The 18,790-nt window shown below is 37.0% G+C and overlaps 1 protein-coding gene across 1 annotated transcript in view; it reads right to left on the reverse strand.

Annotated features, from left to right (window-relative positions):
* Positions 1–18,790, reverse strand: part of POLA1 (DNA polymerase alpha 1, catalytic subunit) — a 203,162-nt gene that overhangs the window by 28,956 nt on the left and 155,416 nt on the right. The window contains exon 36 of the mRNA XM_065859431.2: positions 15,025–15,121. Coding sequence (XP_065715503.1) covers positions 15,025–15,121 — 97 coding nt within the window. The remainder of the gene's footprint in view (positions 1–15,024; positions 15,122–18,790) is intronic.

The raw sequence follows: 18,790 nt of genomic DNA on the forward strand, positions 1-18,790 counted from the left end.
TATGTAACAATTTTCCACATTTGGCATCTAACATGGTAAAGTCATGGACTACATCTCTGGTGTAAGTTTTCCAGTACCACTACTTTTAGATCTGAACTAGTCACTCTGGATCTCCTTTATAATCCATGAAGAAAAGAGGGGGCATTTCTCAGGTGTGATCTATGCCAGTCTAGTAAAGATCAGATTAGCTGAGCTGTGCCCAGGAACTGGCTGATTCTGCCCACTATACAAAGGAGCAGAGGCTAATAAGTTCACATACAAGTGCTTGAACTTTGAGACCTCAAAGTCAGTGGAGACGAAATGCATTCCTCTGCAGGGAGTTTCCTCCACTAGTGACATTTGGTGTGGAAGGCCTGCTTTGCTTTACATAGAGCAAAATTGAGCAGCAGAGCCTTTATTCACAGTTCCTATATATTCAAGTACCTATGTAACAAGCTAAGGAGTATGTAACAAGCTGAATATAAACCACCAATGAACCCTTACAGGAAAGAAGGCCAACAGCACCCTGGGCTGCATTAGCCAGAGCTTCACCAGCAGGTCAAGGGAGGTGACCCTTCTCCTTTGCTAAGCCCTGGTGAGACACATCTGCAGCGCTGCGTCCAGTGCTGGATCCCCAGTACAAGACACATGGACTTACTGCAGTGAGTCCAACAAAGGGCTATGAAGACAATTACAGGGACTGAAGCATCCATCACACAAGGAGAGGCTGAGAGAACTGGGACTGCTCAGCCTGGAGAAAGGTCAAGGTGCAGGACCTCACTGATTTGTATAAATACCTGGTATGGGCAGCAAAGATGGAGTTAGGTTCCTGTCTGTGGTACCCAGTGACAGACTGAGAGGCAATGAGCACCAACTGAAATACAAGAAATTCCACTAAACATAGTACCTTTCTTTTTTACTGTGAGGGTGGTCAAATGATAGAACAGGCTGCCCAGAGAAGTTGAGGTGTCACCATGCACAGAAATACTCAGAACCGAAGTCCACATGGCCCTGAGCAACCCACTGTGGCTGACCCTGCTGTGAGCAAGGATTTGGACGAGATGACCTCTGGAGATGCCTTCTTGCCTCAGTCATTCTGTGATTCTCTTGCTAAGGCTGAACTGGTAGTTACTGTGCAGAAGTGGATCTCACCTCTCCTGTCTTCATGCAAAACGTCACTTCTTACAGTCTTGGCACCACAAAAAGTTAGTGAAGCGTATCACTCTTGCCAGCAGAGAGGAGAGATGTATGCAGTCTCTTGGCCACTTCACTGAACTGTGACCCTTCAGCTTTTTGAGCTATTTCATACTATAGCAGTATTAATCTCTCATCTCTACTAGGACCTCACTGTTGCACGTGTAGCATGAGTGACAAATTTAGTCTCAAATATCACCATGTACACACCACTTTGGGAGGCCTATCCAGTGGTGGATCATCTATGGCTGAGTGGAAAATCCTACCCACGGAAAGATAAAGGATTGATTCTCTGTTCACTCCTCTCCCCAATTTGCATCTATCAAAGCATCAGATGGATTTCCTCTAAGGGGAGGAGAACTTTTACATGCGTCCCCACTCATTCCTGAGCTCACTGCTGTTGCCTACCATAGCTCATTTCCTAACTCATCATTCACTCTCTTTGTTAAAGGAAATGTGTATAACCTGAAAAGATAAGGGTGGTTTCTTACTATAAATAAAAAGGCCTGTCACTGAAGTAATTTATATTATCTTTATAATTGGGATATACTGCACTAGAGAGCCTTGCTTTGTAATAAAAGTTTGTTTGACCTTCAGGCATTCCTTAGGCTTCTCCTAGTTAGGCCCAGTTGGTTACACAAAGCACCCACGTTGTTGGAAAACTTAAAATGTAAAAATTTCTGTGTAAGTTCAACAGTATTTTTTTCCTTACTGCCATTTGTAGTTCAGTCTGCAAAAGAACTCAATTTTAAAAGCCAAAGTATATATACTAATTTGAATTATGCTAAGAACATGGTTTATCATAATAATGGCCTTCAAAAATGTACTATTCAACAGAAATACTGGCCTACTCCAGACATTTCAAAAACATCAGCTTGCAACTGCTGAAGAAACTTCCCAAGAAGGATGCACTCCATGTGTAGAACTGCTGATTTCTGCAAAGAGACACTTCCTCCCAAATCATATTTTATCTTTAGAGGACAACAAAAAAAGAATTCTTTAACACATACTTTTCCAGAAACTACTTCTCTTCCCTGCTTTACACATACAGAATGATACGATACAAAGTGATCTGTTTTCAAACTAAGCCAACTCTAGAATTCTTACAAAGATGACTAATGCCATTCTAAGGTTCTGCCTACGATCATACAATGGTTTTCAGTAATAGATACATACAGATCTTATTTAACACTTCTCTAATCAAGAAAAACTTCAGACAGGATAACAAGTACAATCATAATGAAATCCAAAGTTTGGAGAGCTCCTACTGGAAATACAGGACCTAATTTTAACTTCATTGGGTTACAAAACCCCATAAAAATAAAGGCTATGTTTTGCAATGAACTATTTCACCGCCAAACTGTTTTGCAGATTAGTTTCATTTATTGTTGTCTCTTCAAATTCTTCAACATTTCTGTTTCTCAGGACTCTCTCCTGCATTTTCTGTATTGTGAACTTTAGGATCATTTTTTGGTCAAATTCACTGCATACATCTGTTTTGTTCTTTTATGTCTTTATTCTTCTTTTGCACTAATACTTTCCTCGTGTAATTCAGAACAGATTTATTCCCTCTCCTCTATAAAACATGACCTATTCAACAAAAACCCCCACGTGAATCCCTATGACAGCCTAATAAAAAGTTACCTTAGTATTTGTATTTTGCTGGGCTCTTGATTACTGTACCAATAGTGCCATGGATATTGATGTGACAGCTCAAAGTTCTTTAAATAAAACCCACAACCCTTCCCTCCCCCATGAAACAGAAAGGTTTACTCTATGATTGCTATGTTGCAAAAAGTCCTAAAGAACTCAAATCCTCCCAAAGTGCAACATAATTTTTGAAGTGCAATGCTGAACCACTAATGTTGTTTCTACAGTCAGGGCAGAGGCACACAGACAAGTAACTGAAAGGCATCCTAATGTACAAATGAGCAACATAAGACTTTGCCATGGTAATTACCCGATTATCTTATCCAGTGGTAATCTGTGGTTATACCTTTTCCTCCTTTCATTTATGCTCATAAAATCTTTGTGAAGTCCATGTGTACTGCTACTCTCCTTTTGCACCTATTTTTTGGGGAAGGATACAAACCAAATGGCAGGCCTGGGGCTTTCATGGCAGTAAAGCACCAGCATCTCAGACTTTGCAAGGACATGGGACTAAAGCGTGTAGCAGGTGACAATGAACACCAGTGGCAGCAGAAAGCTGAAAGCAATTTCCAAAGGATCTCTGAACAGGAAGACTATTAAAAACCAAACCAAAACAAAAAGGGGTGAAGACGAGAGCTCTTGAAAGCCCAGCATGCTTATAATTTCTCAAAAAAAAAAAAAAAAAAATCTACCCTGATGATCATATTTTCCCCCTAAAGAGCAGTTAATAGAACTGAAAGAAGGAAAGCCAGAATGCGCCAGGACCGCAATCCATTGCCATCAAACCCACTCCCTTATACTACACATATTAGACACTATACAAAAGACAAACATTCTATAGTGGCTGCCATAACTTGAACTGCTTCCCTTCCCACTCAGGAACATCCTCACTTTCTGGAACACACTTTCACGTTGGAAGAGCTGAGCAAACCCAGGACCTACACAAGCAGGAGAGCTTTTTGACAGGGCTGCAGAGATACCCGGAGAAGGAGAAGCGGTGAGAGCAGCAGCTGGCCCCATCACAGGTGCCTCAAAACCCACAGGTACCACAGCAAAAATGGGTGCTGGGGGGACAGCTTACAACAGGGCAGATTTGGGATTTGGTTACCCACACCCTATGGGTCAGTGCAGCCTCAGTATTCACTATCAGGACAGAGGATACATGTATGTATCAAAAAATCGCTAGTGGTAAATGCCACAATAGAACAAAAAGCATCCTTTTTGGTACTTGCTAGAAAACACAGGCATGCTCGTATGTTAATAGACTAAATACTGAAACAAAAGGCATGTTTTGTTTAAACAGGAACTCCTGACTGAATACGTCTCACATTCAAAATTTGCCACAACAATGCAATAAAACCAAACCAAAGACTTTGGGTCGTATTCAAAAGTTCGAAATGGCATGGACATTTCCCTGCAATTTCTGAATAACATCACAGTTTTCTGGAAACACTGAGAAAATGTGGTTATTTTTGCTGTGTCCTTATAGCCAGGTTGCCATTATGGCTACTTGCATCGCTGTGGTATCTGAAGCATAGCTTAAACCAGGAAACAGCTGATAAATCTTTGGAGAACAGCAATGGAAAAAATAAAAATACTGTTTTTAAACTTGCATCCAGACTTTCAAAAACTAAGCCTTCAGCTAAGAACCTCTTCTTCTTTCTCTCTCTAGATGCAACTACTAGAAGAGTTGCAGCAGTTGTACCTCACTGAATGCTTGCATTTCATGTTCCAACATCTGCCGCTTTTGCAAAACTATGGGCATGCTTGTTTCCAACCCAGATGCTACACTTCTGACTTGCTAAATTAAGTAATATTTGAAACAATTGAATTTGCATGCATGATAACCAATTTCAAATCCATTGATTCCTGTACAATAAAAAATTTGAAGTATGAAATAATAAAAATTTTCTACATCGAGGTCTTGACTCTTTTACCAACAGTTCACCATTACTGTTCAAAAGCACAGTAGCTAATGCTCTTAGTAAGTACATTAACTGTATTTGTTTTGGTCACTCACTGTGAACTATTTTTCATTAAGGATGTTTTAAACTACAGGCTCAGCTCTAGCCAAAAAAAAAATCATAACAAGTCTCATTTAAGGTGAATACAGATCTCTATGATTTATGAACAGCATAAAAATAACAGATTTTTAAAGGATTCCTTTAAAGTTTTGTCCTCCCCCTAAAATATGTAACACAATTTCTAAGAAAAATATTAACCTGATAAACTTGCTACTGTTACGTTCTGCTGGCTGTTTATGCAACATATATTGTTACACCATAAACACAAAACAATACCATAACGAGTTAAATGTTTTAATTCCACATCTGTAAAATGCTATTAACGTCAAATTTTATTTGTTTTTACCATCTAAACAAACTAGCTCAGGCTGTCACTCACTCCTTTTCATTTATTTTTTGTTTTGTCTTACTGCATGCATCTCTCGCAAAGTGAAAAATGTCTATTTAAAGATAAGTGAAAATACCACAGTAGGTAACGTTTTCATGTCAAAATAATTACATTATTATATTCCGAGCTAAATAATATAAGATAGGCAAACATTTTGATGTGCATTTGACAGTTGTAATCCTGGCAGGATCAAATCAACTTCTTCCAAACTCAGTTCTGCTTGATGAAAACAAACAAAGAGCTCCCTAACTTCATCAGCCACCTGTCCCACCACCTAAGCCCCCTCCCAGAAGAGGGACAAGCCAGGACAGAACATCCTGCTCGATCCTTTCTTCAAGGCTGAGCCACGTTTTGGCCTGTCACAGAAGACTCATTTGCTCTCAAAAGAACAATACGGAATTACAGTAGCCTGAAACATGATATTTGGTAGTTGGACTGTTATGAAGAGAGAATCCTCAAAACAAACAACAACCAAACAAAAAGAGGTAATTCTCTCTCTTTGCATCTCATAGAGCCACTCTTTGTCATGGAAAGAGTGTGGCTTTGCTGAGAGAAGGACCTGAAAATATGTTCTCCAAACGGTTTCTCATGCACTCTTTATTTTCATGGTGGTAACACCCATGGCTTCCAGTGCTCATTTTCCGCCAGACACAGATCAACCTGGATTGGTTGATACTGACACATTTTTTTGATGGAGAGATGGCAAAAATGTAATGTTCCTTTATGAAGGGAAGTATTTTTTGATTTAATAAACCAAATTTCAGCTGCATTTAGACATTTCTCTGTCTTGTGCTACGTTTTATACATCTATCATGCACCATTTTTGTGTTCCCTATGGAATGAAACAAATACTTTCCATTATGCGATTCTCTACGTAACCTTCTAGTCCTAGTAAAGAGAATTTATCTCCATCCATTTCTTAGAGAAGAGAATACAACTATATTTTCATCATGTCTTTGATATAAATCCTTTGTTTGTTAAGAACACAGGAAGATATTTCAAAATAAATGTCTCCCATGCAGTTATTATACTTCAGTAAGTATAATAATTAAAATAATTTTATTTGCAGCATTAATTTGCATCTTGGAGATCAAATAAGGATCCTGTTTTCACAGTCTGTGTTCACAAATAATGACTCTATGTGTTTCTCTTAGAGGTCAACATGATTCAAACTGGTTGGGGGACAAATTTCCTTAGGACTTGTATGCTCAGCAGACACAAGTTGAGATAACTAGATTTCAAATCAGGAAGATGACAGACTCACATCACCTGTAGACCCAGGCCAAGTCTGAGAGCTTAAAATAGCTGTTGGCAAACACTAAGTAAGACAGTTGCCTTATATAATAAGCACAGAAAAATTACACACCGATACATGTGCATGCACAGTATTAAGTCTTGAAGTGTTCCACAGAAATGTCAACAGTTTCCATTTCACCATTTTCCTTCTGACACAGAGATCACAATTTTCTTCGTTTTTATTAGCATAAAAAACTGTGACCACTCACTTTTTTCCATCATCCCTTTCACATGAATCCTGTTTTCTGTTACTGGAAGTGTTTTGTCCTTGGTGGTTTGCTTTAATACTGTGACATAGTAAACGTGTGTTTGCTGTCACAATGAGTATGAGAGAAAGCTTTGTACTTCTGATGTAATTTTGATACACCACGGTGTTACAGAATGGAAAAAAAAAATCACCTAATCTAACACTTTACAATACTCTCTTCATTCAGTCTACCAAAGGTAGCACACGTCTGACTTAATGTATAGAAAACAGAGTTTCTATCTGCCCAATTTTAATAAAATATCAGCACAAAAGAGTGATAAATTATCCTCAGTATTAATATTCTCTTCTCTAACATGCAGTAAACCATTTTTGGTTTCAAACTGCACAGTTAGACAAATTTATAACCAAGTATGTGCAATAGTAAGTAATAAAACGGCATATAGACATGAATGTACACAGATAGGAAAAAAACACTTTTTAAAAAGCAGATTTACTCAATAAAAGAAATCTTTGGACCATGAGAGATCCGCTGCATTCCCTATATCTTTTGTGGAGTCAAAGTTTCACTTCACATATACACAGCCATACACAACACTTTCCAAACATCTTTACAGCTGACACCAGATACTCCCAACCAAAATACAAAGTTACAAAGGTGTTCAGTTAAACTATGAAACTTTCTGTAACTCCCGCTTCAGAATCTTTCAATTTAAAGATATAAGGTATCAGTGACAAAAAATTAAGAGGCTCCAAATTTGTAGGCAACACAGTCAAGGTTTCCAACCTAATTTTAAGGGAAATAATAATTAAAGACGTGAAAGTCCTTCCACAACCCTCTCAAACTACACTGGCCATGAAGAAAGAGATAAGGAGAGCTGGTATCATGCACCGCACTGTACACCATCTTCAGTAGGTCACTGGTCTTTTAAATAATCTCTAGTGAACAAATAAGATTTCAGAAAGTTTTTAGTAGATAATTACACTTCCTGATTTTGTAATTAGTGGAACTACATGTAATTACATAATAATTATGACGGTAATTACGTAATTAAGATGTATAATTATGTAGTAAAAAACATTATGGAAATAAAAGCCATCAACTGTATAAGCACAATACATTTTTAAAAATAAATTCTGTATCATCTGTTTAAAGCTACCATTTTCCTCAAAATATCAAAGTGATTATGAGCCATCACTGGCAAGTTCTAAAATACATTTCTTATGAGACTTAAAAATCATACAGATAATTGTATCTTTTTTTAAATCTCTTTAAAGCCTTAGCTTTACATTACCCTTCTGATGTCTGGGCACATGTATATCAAATGGATTATACAGAGTTAAATTGTTTATGTTTCCAATTTCTATTAAAATAACTTTTAAAAAATTAGCATCCATGTTAGAAGGTTGGTATCTAAAATGCAGGAATATTTCTTTTTTTTAGTATGCTGCCAGATCCATCCAACTTAAGGGCCTGCTAACATGAAAAACATGCTAGTCTTGCACTTTCCACTAGAGAAAGGAGCTTGCTGCTGTGAGAAGCAGTACTCATTAAAAGAAGCCTTGTCACTTCTGACTTGCATTTGGCAACAACAGAACTGCCCTCCATCAAAAAACAACCCCCAGCTTGACGAACAGAGACAGAACCAGAAAGACAAAAGGTCTCTATGAGAAAAATTTCAGAGTTGTAGATAAAAAAGAAACAGTGAAGAAAAAACAGCTTTACGAAGTATCTTCTGTTTAGAGAAATGCATAGGAGAACTGACAGAGGAGGCAGATGACATCAGATACACAACACCGCTGCATGGGCTGGAACAAGTTGGCAAGGTATCTATGTACCTAAGTAGGAAGAAAATCCTGATGTGCAAAAGAGAAGATATTACTGTTCAATTTTTCCCACACACAGAAAAAGAATTCTAACACTAGCAGCAGGATATTTATTTGAAGAAGTCAGATAACCATTCCAATTCATGAGGAGTCAGAAGTTATTTAAGCCACTACTCCATCCCACCTGCAACATTACTACAATGTGCAAGGAAAAAAGTCTTCATTAATCAAAACCATTGCTGTAACTCATTATTTCCATTTATTTCATTCACAAGCAGAGAAAATAATTCGTAACAATTCATAACTCCAAGAGATGTGTCACAGCCCATTTGAGTTTTGCGTTCAGAGAAAGAGTTACAGAAAAGTACAGTGTCATGTGTTTTACTCAGATTTTGTAGGTTTAACAAAAAGATCACACAGAAATAGAATAGAGAAAAGAAGTTACACCTAAGATATTAAAAATGTCCAACTGGCAATCAAAAAAAAGCTTGATCATTAAGGGAGGATGACTTAAGATTTAAAGACCAGCTAGCTGCCCATACATTACTTCAAAATGGTTAAAAAATCTACAATGAATGATTTTCAACAGTTTTTGCTTTCAAAAAAGCTAGTCAGATTTAAACATACTCAAGAAACGGTGACTCAAATTTAAAAAAAAGAAGTTCAGAAATCTTCCTCTTCAAAACAACACATTAAGGAAAAATGAACAAGAGCTTTTGAAGATATGCTCAAAGATTAAATTCTTGAAAATTAGTATTTTACAATCTCTTCAAAACAACATGATTGGAAGACAAAGTACTTGACAGCAAATGTGCAGAGGAGCATTTGTTTGCTTGGATGTAAAGATCACTATAGTGAACTGCAGCCTTAGCGATACCGTTTAGAGATGTGACGCAAACAGAAACGCTTTGTTTATCAAACTGCATGCTTCCCAAAGAGATATGCCCAGTTTCAGCTGTTGCCATCTTAAAAATAAATCCGCACGCACATATGCACTTTGCTTATTTATATGATTTCTCCTAATCTCCCCCTGGAAAGTGCACATAGTTAACTATATCCCCTTTCTTATTTATCACATGTACTTTTTTGTATTCTTCCTGCCTGCATATTGATCAATATTCGGCCAACATTTCTGATGCCAGAAGTCTCCGTTTCATTACACTCATTTCACGTACAGCACAATCCTCCCAGCTCCATCTCACATCTGCTCTCCTCCCCGAATCTGACTGAACCCCCACCCAGGCCATATCTCAGGGCAGGAACAGCTCCTTGCTCAGGTCCGTCCTTCCAGCCCCACCTGCCCTTGGTCTGTCTCCCTCAGCCTCACCAGGACACGCACTAATCCACACTGACAGGCAGCTCTACCAACATCCCCATTATAAACTGTCTTCTTTCAAAGAGTTACAAAAAAATCTTCCATTAAAAAACAAACAAGCAATCACTTCTACCTGCTACCTGGCACACCAAGTTATGAACACACCGGGGAAAAACACCCAACACTGAAATGATAGGATTCACACAAATCTTCAAAGCTGAATTTTTTATTTTTTATTTTTTTTAAATGTCTAGGTCACACAGCCTAGAAGAGTTTCATTTTTTTCCCCAACATAATTTTGCAGTTTATTCATCAATAAAGTAAACTAGGCACTTCTGGTGTTTGTGTGGAAAGGTGGAGTGAGATACAAACAATGTTATGATAGAAGTGTGAAATTACCCTCTGAATATGCATTTGGTTTTATAAAACCACACTCTATAAGAATATGATTGAAACAATTGTATTCTGTTTCCAGACCATAGCATATACTTTGAAGATGTGGGTCTTCCTAACAAACAGGAACATTTAACCACTATTCCCAAAGTTACCTTCCTCTCACCCTCACTTTCTCCTGCTGACCCATTCAATGGATATAGCCAGACTTTTCAGAATCCAGTAACCATGGGATCAATAACTGAAAATATTCTGTGCAAGAATATACCACAGCATCTTTGCAATTTCTGGCCCTGAAATACTTAAATGCCTTGCAAACAACATTTGAGACCTTTCCTCTCTTAGAAATGGGATGGTGAAAAGGTGGTGGCTTTCAGCCCCATTCTACAGTATAGAACAGAAAAAAATCCTGTGACTAGGATTTTATTTCTCTAAAAAACTTGCAGCACCACCAACAACCTCAGTGATATTAAGGCTTCTGGAATAATGCTGCAGTCATTGTGAATAAGGAGGCTACAGCATCCTTATCTCCCATGAAGGCTTCTATTTGACACCAGGAAAGGGAACTGAACTAGAGACACCTGCATGAGGCAGAGCAGTTGTTCTGACTTTATGTGGGCTACATTTATCTTCATTTTTTAAAGGTTTTCATTTTACTGTAGAAGCAAAATGAAAACAGTAATATCTTTGAATATTTAACAATACCATTGAATGGAATAATGATATAAAGCTTACTATACTCTATTTTGATCTCCTGATGATACAGCCATAAAAATACATTGGTTTCCGTTTCTGAAGTTAAGGCGCACCAGAGCGAGCATACTCCTGTATTTAAACATCATGTATTTAAAATCACTGATAGTTTACCTATCCTTTTTTTATCCGAATGAACAGAAGATGCTACTACTTTGCTACTCCTGCCGCTTCTTACTTCTTCGACTGTTCACTTAAGTAGCAATGTCTGACTAAACCCACAATCCAGCTTTGAAAAGCTAAGTGTAAGAAAGTGCTGAAAACATTTTGAGTATGTTACTAGTCACAATGGAGCACTTATTCCCCTCCTGATTAAAAAAAAAAAAAAAGCAAGACAAACAGCCTTTACAGTAATATTGGTATCTGTAAATTAGGGGGTTTGGAATAGTGACATGGAAAATTAAATTGTTGTTTGACCCAATACTAACTGTGCAATAATTCCCAACTTAGAAAGACAGTAAAGGAATTTCAGAATTTACCTTTGAGTAGTATGACAACTAAGAACCTTGCACTGTATCACAATGTTAACATATTAAACCATATGATCCATCACAGACCTTAAACTTCCAGATGGATTGAAATATTTGTTTGGAAGATAAATGCTACTATTAATGATAGGACTATAATCCTGGATGGTATAAATGGTAGCTAACTTCACCAGCCATTGGTGAATACAATAAGCTGGTTGGTCTACACGGTGCTTTATTTTTTATTCTTCCAGGGAAAAGATGGACCAACAACAGTATATAATGATTACAGGAGATCACAAATGAAACATGAGTGAACAATGTAGCTGCAGATGTTGCAAACACCATACTTGTATAAATAAGCAGAACAGGCTGCAAAACACATTAATTACCTTTCTGCTGTATTCCACTCTAATATACATAATGTATTGAAGGTCTATTGAAACAAAACCAAACCCCAAAACAAAAACCTAAAACAACCAACCAAAAAACAACATCAAGAAAGCCACAAAAGCAAAAACAAACCTGCAGAGAAGTGGAAAACTCTCTCCCTGAAGTTAGTAGTTGAAAGATATAGAAGACAGCATACAGGTTTTAAATAGGTAAAACTCTCTAAGAGAATCACCCATGTGCACAGATAAACCTCAGAAAGCAAAATTCATCTTAGATACAAAGAGCTCTCTAAGTACAGCGAAGCATCAACAGAAACTGGTTGTAAAACTTGACAAGTTGTAGAACCTGCATCACAAGAGGATTTTTGAATTTAGCCTTTCTTTAAAAAAATAGGCTTTTGTATTGATCCTCTTGTAAGAAAAGAGAACAGCTTGGATGTCTTTTTGAACTCCCACTGATTTCAAAATTATTATTTTAGATTCAATTTCAACAAATGGTATGGACCTTCAGTATAAATAGCTGAACAAATAAAACCTGTCCGGTAACTAAGATTCTGCACTTTGAAGAGGCAAGTACAGAAAATGCAAGTGTACTAGTAGTGAAATCCCAACGTTCTGAATGAGAGAAGACATGAATTCCTTCAAACTACAGTGGAAAACACGTTTATATTTTGACTCTCTAGCCATCAAAAATCCTTTCTTTTAATCAGACAATACTCCCAAATGCATAACACCTAAAGCTACTACTAAGAATAAACAGAATCTATAATAAAGAAGAAGAACTGGTATTTAAAAATTCAGGAAAAATGACAATGAAAGGTAGAATCAACAGAAGTCCATGCAATTCAGACTTTGAAAAACAATGTCCCAAAAATAAGCAAAAAAACTCTCAAAACCAAACCAACAGTAAGTGGTTTACTCACATAAAAAGTAAAGAGGAGACTGAAAATACCAAAGATGTACAAAATCTACATTAAAATTTTGCCACCATTTTTGATAAAAACAATGATGCTGATCACAGGTCAAGGACAGAATGGCTTGTGAATGATGGCATGGAAACAAAATTTTTTGGCTTCCAAGCGAAAATAAACATGAGCTTCATGTTATGAAGGGGAGTTCACTAAACGTCCATTTCAGAACTACAACAAAATTGGCATATGAAAATTATTTCAATCCTAGAGAGTTTTACATGAAGTGTATCAAATCAGTAACATATATTACTTGAAAACAGAAACCAGTATGTATAAAATAAAAAGGTGACCCAAATAGTCATAGGCAATCATTCTCAAGTTCTGCATGTATTTTAGAGAAATACAAAGATGTCCTCTGTCCATCTGAAAAATGGGACAGAATCGTATGTACATTTACCAAACTCAGTTCATCTCTTTGAAGAGAACCAGTTTTCGAAGGACAGCTAACAGATCTAATTTATCTGGCCTTAACACCTGTTGCAGCACCAAGACTGAAATCACTGGCTAGGTAAAGATTCTACAATAACTTTCAAGTAGCTAAGAAAAAAGAGAAACATACACCATGTTGAAAGGTAAACCGTCCAAGAGAACAGAAGATCCTAGCAGAGTTCTTACAATTCCTTGACAATTACTCTAGAAACTAATTTTATTGAAGTTTCTCCAATTAGCAGTGAGGGTCCAAGAAACATTTTCTGATTAAGGCAAAAGGTGGGAAATAATGTGAATGTAGAAGCTGCCATACTATTTTTCAGAGATAATTAAATAAACTTGAAATCTAGAATTACAAATAAAATTAAAGAGTCCAAATGAATGAAACCAGGAAAATCAAAGTAAAACAAAATGCCATAAACCTGAGATATGAACTCATGATTCTGCAACGAGAGGAGGGAAAAAAAAACCCCTCAAGATTCCTATAATTACTTAACTACAAGTTAATGATACAACTATGAGCAGGGCACAGGTGACTCAAGAAAGCATCAGCAAACGTACAGATCCAGTGTACAAGACACTGGATAAATACCATCTAAAATAGCATGTAATTTCTGGTTTCTCATACTCAAAGATTAATTCAACCTAGAAAAGACTGCACACAAGAGTGCTAAGAGGAAAGATCCTGCAGCAGAGACCAATTCCTCCTAAAGAAAGCTGTGAGTTTCTCTGGGTTAGTTTAAAACAAAACAGAGATGTTATCACTGTTCCAAAACCACAGTAGAAAACATCAGGGAAGGGAAATAAATAAACATTTTGTAAAAGGACACAAAGAAGTCAGAATGGGAAAATTACTTTTCAGTCATCATAGACTGAGGGTCCGAAACACATCTTGAACAGCAGCAAAAGGGGAGGAACCACCCACAAGTTTCAAAATGAAGTGCCATAAACTTGCAGTCCTTAAAGATGTGGTGGTCTGCAGCAGCAAGGGACTGGATGTCATCACCCAAGAAGCTTCTTCTACTCTTCTATCCTTATATCAGACAAGAGATCTATAAAGTAAGATTGGTGGGACCTGCATGTGGCTTTATTGAGAATTCCAGGTTGGCCAAGCATTAGTCCACCTTCAGAAATACCCTTCTGTCAGCTTGAAAATAACGCAGCTGCACAAGACCCATGAATCCATTACAGCTTAGAAATGTTTCAGTTCAGAAACGCTATGGTATTTGGAAGAAGAAGAAAAAAATCTTCCCAACATTAGCTTAATCTGTATATTTAACAGAGCTTTATATACAATTAGCATTACTGCTTTTCTTGTGCCATCATCTTCTCCATGATAAAAAGTGTCTCTTCAACATTAGTAGTTGAATGTAAGTTTTAATTTGCTTCTCTTTTAGATATGGTATACACGTTTCAATTAATGTATTTACTGAAGCTGATGTGTCCTTCAAACTTCAAGCAAAGAGATTTCTCTAATGGTGTGGCATGCAAGAAAAGCACTTTTTCCAAAGTGCAGTTGCTTCAAAAGAAGAAAGGAGACATATAATATATTCCTCAAGTGGTTAACTCCAACACAACACATTCGTCTTACAAAGGATTCCTAAATTCATACATTCTTTTATTTTCTGTTTTAGATTACAGCCTCATAGTTCAGACTTGAAGAGTACATATGTGTAGGATCAGTTTCTAGCATGCAAGTCGCTAATAAACTATAGTTACTTAATTAAAAATTGTAACTTACCTTTTTCCTCTTCAGTAATGACTTTATCCTTTGCATAATCCATATCAAAAATGTATCGGTAAAAGCACAGCTGAGTGTACAGGGCCTTATCAGAATACTGTAATGTAAGAAGACAGTAATTAAAAACTCAACTCAAAAGCGCATCTCTTGCACCCATTTCTAAGTCCACTATCAAAAGGTGATTCTTTTTCCTCCCTGCTAACAGTTTACACATTCCATTCGTGTCAGATTTTGGAACTCTTGTTATAATCACTATTATTATACTGCAAAATCTCTTTACTACATCCTTACACTTTTTCTCACAATTTACACCAAGCATTTATGTAAATCATACTAAACTTATCCATTCTTACAGAAACATCAGTCACATTTTTCCATTCTTATAGACAGGTGTATCACGATGCTTTACCAACAAAACAAAAAGTCATAAGAATGATGGGACAAAGCAATAACATTAGGGTTTTAGTATACTGTACAATGCAATGATCTTTAAAAAAAGAAAGAGAATTAATGTATATTTTTGATAAATACAGGTGTTTGGCTGTATTCCCTCTCTTCCTATACACACACACAGCTGTGGTTACGTAAACTGTGAACATGCCATTCAAATAAGAACAGGTGCATATGTACCTTTACAGCTCTGTCACCACCTTGCTCTACACATCTGTGAAGGCTACTGCAGGTTAGTAATCACACATTTAGTTCAAAAATCTGCAGGTGTGTACATGTGGAATATAATATCCAGTTAAATGCTCTGAATGTCAGTGATGTCAAGCCCCTGTGCTGTTTCTTGAGATCAAAAGTAGGTGCTCGTGTGCACTCATGTCACTGTCACCGTTCTGTGCACTAGGTGATTGCTTGAATGGACAAGAGATCCATCTTGCCCATGATGCAACTAAACCCTCTCAGGTTAATCCTGAACGCTTGCTCAATGAAACCACATTCCAGTCCCTGCTGTTTAAGATACTGGAGTTCAAATACTGGCCAAGAATGGTTTGAAGAGTTGTACATTACAAAAACCCTAATTAAGAATGAGGTAACCCTAACAGCATCAGATGTGGAATTAGTGTCCATTTTAATACATTTAGTACTCATGTAGATATATACGAACTCTTGAAGATTTTCTTGATGAGCTATAAACAAATAACGAATGTGGTTAGATCAATGTAAAACTGCAACTAAGTGTAGCACAAGGAATGATCCTGAAAATGCAGTGGAAGAGTAAGAGGTAAACTATTTCTGCTTATCGGAATTCTGCTTTAATTTAGCTTTTCACTCTTCTACCCAATCAAGCCAAGTTTTGTTACTTGATTCAGCTAATTTTACACATCTACTGACATGTTACAAAGTATCTATAACTATTAAGTAACTCATGTTGAGACATTTGACAACTACTACTACAGCTTAGTTATTTTTTATATATTTTAGTAGTATACTTTTTTCCACTTCATGCAAACCTATTTTAAAAAAGGCACATAGAAGCTTATTTTATTCCTTATTAGCTATTCTACGATATGCATCATCATTATACTATTATACACCAGTTATTTTTAGTAAATCCTGATTACTGCTTCCTGAAGAAGAAAAAAGGAGGACGACAGCGATTAAGTTATTTGTTTAGTTTTTTAGATTCAGCTGTAATTGCTGGTACACATCTCCCTGACTGCACACATGAAGCAGGTTGAATAGAACACTGAAATTACCTCCTTCATAATAGTTTGTTTTGATAATGTATTGTGTGTCGAGATGATGAGAAACAGTTGCTGTCAATTTGATTAGCCATTATATTTTTATGTTAATTGCCATTATTGGGTCCATTCTGTTTAGTGTCACCATAGAAGCCATACAATGTTAGCATAAATAACAAATTGGAGTAAATTAGGAAGATATATTTTTGCCAATTCATTTTAATTGCCCCTCAGTCCTTCCGTCGGTTAACGCAGCTGTTGACCCATAATAAGCGCTAGGTCAATATAGCTGCTTGTCAATTCAGAAATGCAAAGTGCTGTGTTGCTGGTAATGGATATACAACCACCTTTGCCAGCCAACTGAAGCAAACGAATGACAACCCACATGAAAGAATAAAGCGTCAGCTATAGAGTTTAGCGACCTGATATTAGTAGGCAGGCTAATTGAAAGTCACTGCTTAAAGGGATAAAGAAAATACAAAAATCAGTATGTAAAAACGTATACATGCACACATAGATATATATAGATACACACAAATTTTGATTTACTGATAATGCACAAGTATCTCCTCTCCTTCCCATTAGCTTCCTGCCACATCTTACAGGTAGTAATAGCTGGAAAACAAATGGGTTTGAAGATTTTCACTCAATTAAGTAGGAATGTTACGGCACACTGATGAATCCAAGGAAGAGGTACCTTAAATTTAAAAGGACTTTAGATACTATCACTTCTTATATTTCCTTAATTTCTGATAATCTGTAGATTTTAAAAAGGGAAAATAGCTCAATCTCTAAAACTTCAAACCCAAGTAATATTGTACTTTTAATGGTGATTTTTTTGAGTAAAGCAAACCTGACACCCCTAACATCATGGTAAGTACTTGGGCTACATTTGTATCATTATTTACACATTCTTTCTTTCCAGAAAAAACTGAATGGTGAGCGCATGAAAATAAAACTCTATTTTGAAGTTCTTATTTGTTCCATGACGTTTATTTCTTGATTTCATTAAGAACTGACTTCAACAGATAAGTCTGCTTCTTTGACAGCTTCCATTCAAGGAAAGAACAGTGGAAAGAACCGTGTTCTTTCCATGCAACCAAACTTTGTTTTTTTTAATTGCAGTTAAAATATCCATAAACACATGAAGGAATCAAAGGCATATAGTTTGTATACAGCACAGTTATTTGCTCCTTTGACAGAAAAATTAGGCTTCTAATAAAAAAATAACATGGAATTGAAAAAAAAAGTCATCGTGCTTGGACAACAAAATATTCATTTAAAGAAATCTAGGTTTAATATGGTTGCAGAACTGTTTCCTGCAGCATCAGGAGGCCAACCGCAGATCTCTAACCTGCATCTCAGGAAGAATTTAAGACTATAAAGATGACATAATAGGAAACTGATGGCGCCCTCTTCACAGAGCTGGTGAACTACGAACATCGGAAAGGCACATTTTCCCACAACTAAGCACAAAACTAGGATACAAAAAGGTCAGCCATGAAAAGAAAATTATCTCGTTCAGCTAACACACACAACAGGGAATGCTCACCAGGGTATACACTGTGAAAGGAGACATCACAGTTGCAACACTCTTGTGCCTCTGGAGTTCCTGAAGGCCAACTGTGCCTCCAGACGTGTCCAAGTCCACCCTGTTTGACTGCAATGACTGGCTTAGTATTTCTCTTCTCCCTACAGTTGCTGATGTTTGCACAAGACTCTGGACTGAAGGGTACCACCGTCTCTTCTCCTGACTCACAAATGCCTAAAAATGCAGCTCAGGAGCAAGGCCCCCTTGTGTGCTCACTCCACCTCTCTCTGGCTCAGCAAACCATGATGCGTTTTTTCCACATCAAAGCGAAACTTCAAGTGGAGAATCGTCCCAACTCCCTCACCCCAGAACAGTGCAGTCAGTCAGTGAGTTTTCCAGAAGAAGCAGACACAGGTTGCAACCCTGCAGGCAAGAACGGATAATTGAACTTGGTTTTCTTAATCTTGCACAGAGAGAGGGCAGAAAAATTGCCATTGTCCACGTTTCCTCTCCTTTTTACAAATGCCAATGTTCAACCTGAAAAGAT

The sequence above is a fragment of the Patagioenas fasciata genome, chromosome 1 (genome assembly GCF_037038585.1).
Source record: "Patagioenas fasciata isolate bPatFas1 chromosome 1, bPatFas1.hap1, whole genome shotgun sequence".
NCBI classification, from domain to species: domain Eukaryota; kingdom Metazoa; phylum Chordata; class Aves; order Columbiformes; family Columbidae; genus Patagioenas; species Patagioenas fasciata.